The following is a 4,799-nucleotide window of genomic DNA, read 5'->3' as shown; positions in this document are numbered from 1 at the left end:
TTTATTAGAGATTGGATCGTTTCTTGGCTAATTTGGCTTTTATAAGTTACTTCCCTATTGTGAAGGCGCAACATTTGAGTCATGTTACTTCTGATCATAATACTATTTGCTCACTTTGGCTTTTACTGCAAAGTCGGCCTTCACTAGATTTAAATTTCTTAATGTTTGAACTTTGCATGCTACTTTTTTTTATTTGGTGGCACAAGCTTGGAAATTTGATGGAGTTGAGACTCCTTGGTTTGTCTTGTGGCAATTGCATAAGAAAGTGACAGCTCATCTCACTAAATGGAATTATCAGGTCTTTGGTCTTTGGTAATGTCAGGTCTTTGGTAATGTTCATAAAAAAGTGAAGGATGCTCAGAATATTGTTGATTACTTGGAAGCTCAACTTGATTTTTCCCCTCATCTAATGGAGATGTTTGCCCTCATCTGATGGACACTGTTGCTCAAGCTCATCTTGATCTTTTGGATGCTATTGCTTTAGAGGAAATTTTTCTTAAACAGAAAGCTAATGACTCTTCCTTTGTTGCAGGGGATCGAAACACTAAATATTTTCATGCCACTCTTAAGCATAGAAGAAACACCAATAGCATTTTAAAAATTAATAAAGCTGATGGTACCACTTTAACTAATATGACCGAGATTGGTGATAGTGTTGTTAGCTTTTTCACTGACCTCTTTCACACTTCTTCTCATACTATGTCTAATGATCCCACTTACTTTCAAAGTGAGTATGATTATGCTAATAATCTAAATTTGGTTTACCCTCCTAATAAGCAGGAAATCTTGAATGCTTTCAAATTTATTTGCCCCAATAAAGCGTCTGTCCTGATGGGTTTTCTTCTGCTTTCTACATTAATGCTTGGGAGGTTATCAAGAAGGGGGTTATCCTTGCTATCCAAAGTTTTTTCCTTGAGAACAATCCTGGTAAATTTTTCACCTCGACTCTGATTGTTCTTATTCCAAAAGGCAATGATAAGATCACTTGGGATAATTTTCGCCCACTATCTCTCACCATTGTGATATCCAAAACTATGAGTAAGATTATAGTTAGCAGATTGCAGCCTTATCTTACTCACATTATTTTTGAACAACAGTCTGCTTTCATTAAGGGTAGGGACATCACTAAGAATATCCTTTTAGCGCAAGAAATGATTGAGGAGTTGGATAAAAAGTGTAGGGGGGAAATATGGTCCTTAAATTGGACATTAAGAAAGCTTTTGATACTATTAGCTGGGACTTTATTCTTAACATTCTGCAAGCTAAAGGCTTTAAACAGGATTTCTGCTCACTCATACAGAGATGGTTGTCCAATAATAGCTATAGTGATGGTTAACGGTGAAGCACGTGGTTTCTTTTCTGCCAATAGCAACATCAAGCAGGGAGATCCTCTTTCTCCCACTACTTTCTCCCACTATTTTTATTATCGCTTTTGATTATCTATCCAGACTTATTAATAAGTTGCAACATGAGCGTCCTTATCTTCAATTCTCTCATAAATCTAAAATTGATGTGATCCACCATGCTTATGCTGATGATGCAATCTTGTTTTTAAATGCTAGTAAATGTGCCATTAAAGCTACCATGACCTTTCTAAAAGATTTCCAAAGTACCTATGGGATGATGTTCAATTTTACTAAGTGCTTTACGTACTTTGGCAAAGGTGCTCCACCCAACACCCTAGCTTGGGCTCCTAATTTCACTGGCTGCAAAATCTCTAAGCTCCCTATCAAGTATCTTGGTGTCAACATTCTCAAAGGTAGAACCAAGTAAACTTAGATGGATGAGGCAATCAACATGGTTAAACTCAAGATTAATGATTGAAAAAATAATTTCCTTTCTAATGGGGGCAGGCTCACTTTATTGAAAAGTGTTCTTTGCACACTCCCTCTTTATATGATGTAGGTTCTCAAAACCAAAAAAAGCACTCAAAAGATTCTTGAAAACATTTTTAACAATTTCCTTTGGAATGGCACTAGATCTACTAAAAATTGGACTACTTGGCACTATGCTTGTAAACCACTTTCTGTTGGTGAGCTCGGGTGTAGAACCTTGCAGCATACTATGTATATTAATATGTGTAAACTCTGGTTCAAATTTTGGCAGAGAGAATCTCTTTGGGCTAAATTTATGCAACATAAATATTGCAAAACTTTACACCCTTTCTCTGTTAATTGGAGAGTGGGGGATTCTAGACTTTGGAAAGCTATCATTGCTGCTTGTGATGTAGCTTCACATTTCATGTTTTGGGATATCGGTGATGGTAGCATTTCCTTTTGGAATGATGACTGGGGTCTTTCTACTTTTTCTAATTTGCCTACTCAAGATTATGATGTTAATTTATTGGCCTCGAACAGTTGGATTAATGGTAATTGAAATCTTGATATGTTGAATTCCTTAGTTGGTGAAATTGCTCCTGTTATTACTTGAATTCCTGTTAAATCTCAAGATAAGGCTTTTCCTTTATGGAAGAATCATGCTAACTCATCTGTTACAAAATGAATTTACTCAAATTTACACTCTTTTGCTCCATGGAAATGGCCTGTTTATATTTGACATAAACTCATTTCCCCATCAATTTCCTACTTCCTCTAGAGATACTTTCATAAATTTCTTCCTCTTGATGATATTCTTAAGTTGAAAGGGCTGAAACTTGCCTCTTACTATTACAATTGTAAAAAAGATGTTGAATCATTAAATCACCTGTTTTTTTTAATGTCCTTTTGCTAAAGATGTCTGGAATTGCATTGGGTGCTTCTTTGGTATCCATTGGCCCACTACCCTGAATTTCAAAATAGTTATTGAAATATGGAAGGGATTTGAACCCTCTTTCAACAAGCACTTCTGTTTTCCTGTTATTGTGTTATGGTTTATTTGGATGGCTAGAAACAGTCATAAGTATGAAACTATTGGTCATACCCCATCTACCATTTCCATCTCAGCGGTTGCTTACTTTAAAAAGGCTTGGAAATCCTTCTTTGGACAGGATGCCTCTCCTACTGTGGCCAAGGGTAGGAAACTCATTTTGATTAAATGGGCACCACCCCCCATGGTTGGTTAAAGGTTAATGTTGATGGGAGCTTTTCCAATGCTTGTACTGGTATGGAAGGAATTATCAGAGATGCTACTGACAGGTGTATTGCTTACTTTGCGTCACCCTGTATTGCTAACTCCTCACTTGAAGCTGAAGCCTCTACGTTGCTTGCTTCTCTTCATACTGTTACCTCTTTAAATTTAAACGGCATTGTGGTGGAAACTAATTTTGAATCCCTACTTAATATTCTTTTGGCTAAGATTAAGCCACCTTGGTATATCTTAGCTTTGCTGAAAAGAATCAAGTATACTATTGAAAGGTATCACCTCAATATTCTATTTTTTTTTATTTATAGAGAAGGGAATCAATCTGCGAATTGGTTGGCTAAATGGAGGGTGGAAAATACCATTATTGGAAATATCCCTCCCTCATCCTTGCATAAACTTATTAAAAATGATTTGGATGCTCCTCATGTTCGATTTTGAGTTGATTGGGTTAGTTTGGTTAAGCAAGAAGGTCGAGGCTAAGCAAGGGAGTTTAGGGAGCAGGCATAAGTGGTTATCATTAGGGCAGCTGAGGCTGGGGCTCAATTGAGGGATATAAAAGTGGAATTAGAAATAGCATCTGAGTGGGTGTTTGCTATTAAAGCAAAAAATACCAAATTATCTGAGTAGATGATCACTATGAAGATGGCAGAAGAATTCCTTGATACCCAATCACATACGTGGAAGAAGACAACAAAGTAACAGTCAACCAGTTTGTGAGAGTGGGAATGGTCAACCCCAAGTAATCTAATAAAAATCTTTGAAATGCATATAAATATTTTTCTCAGATTACTTACTTATAGTTAAAATTCTCACATTTCTTACTTAAAAATGTATATTAGCTTTAAAAAAGATTTTCCATGAAGTCTTAATTGTTCCTTTTTATATAACTCTAAGATTCTCTTAATATTTCAAAAATACAATTTCCTTTACTTTAAATAGTAAACACATAAACTTATACTCTTATACTAAATATCTTAACTTTTAGGACTAACCTTCAATATTAAAGACTTTTACTAAAGACATATTAAAGACTTTTACTTAAGTCTACAATCATATTTATAAAATAAAAAATATAGTTATCATCAAGTTGACATTTGATACCAAAAGTTATGTTAAAATAAAATTTAAAAAAGTAATATAGTTCATTGAGGACAAAAAAAGTTTAGTTTCTTTTAAGAAAATGTTTCCTTCCCCCAAACTTAAATTTTGAATAGGTAAATCAATTAATACAAAAAATATGGGTAGAAAGAAAACATTAAATGCATTTAAATAAAACTAACTGTTGACCTCACTTTTGGTTCAGGTCTAGAAAACTTCTTTAGTAGCCTAGGTCTAGCCATAGGACTTTCCTATTGACTAGTCTTAGAAAATTAGAAGAGGTACCCCACCATTAGAAATTCAAAACTCTTCTTTTTACTCAGCTTGAAATTCCACATATTGATCTTAACCTCTAGCATTTAGTAGGTAAAATCATTATAAGAAAATTCAAGAAGAGTCCCTATAGGATTACTTGGCTTTAGGGTCGACCCTGGAACTAGGATACACTATATCTTCACAATGTATTAATCCCTGGTTCATTTAGAATGGATATCTATCCAATTCTATGTGAAATGCTTAACTTGGTATTTTGCCCCTAGGCACCTCCAAATTACCTAACTGCCCTTGATACCCAAATTTGGCTAAAAATTCCAAATTTTGCCAAAATACCCAAAATTGAT

General features: G+C 34.8%; 1 protein-coding gene across 1 annotated transcript in view; it reads right to left on the bottom strand.

The window, feature by feature from the left end:
• Positions 1-406: 406 nt before the first annotated feature.
• Positions 407-4,799, bottom strand: part of LOC110036896 — a 26,550-nt gene continuing 22,157 nt past the window's right edge. Inside the window, exon 5 of the mRNA XM_020741447.1 lies at positions 407-472. Within this exon, the coding sequence (XP_020597106.1) occupies positions 407-472 (66 nt within the window). The remainder of the gene's footprint in view (positions 473-4,799) is intronic.

The sequence above is a fragment of the Phalaenopsis equestris genome, unplaced genomic scaffold, assembly GCF_001263595.1.
Source record: "Phalaenopsis equestris unplaced genomic scaffold, ASM126359v1 Scaffold212352, whole genome shotgun sequence".
Classification (NCBI taxonomy): Eukaryota; Viridiplantae; Streptophyta; class Magnoliopsida; order Asparagales; family Orchidaceae; genus Phalaenopsis; species Phalaenopsis equestris.
The sequence above is the reverse complement of the archived record's forward strand: the minus strand, read 5'-3'. Positions and strand labels throughout refer to the sequence as shown.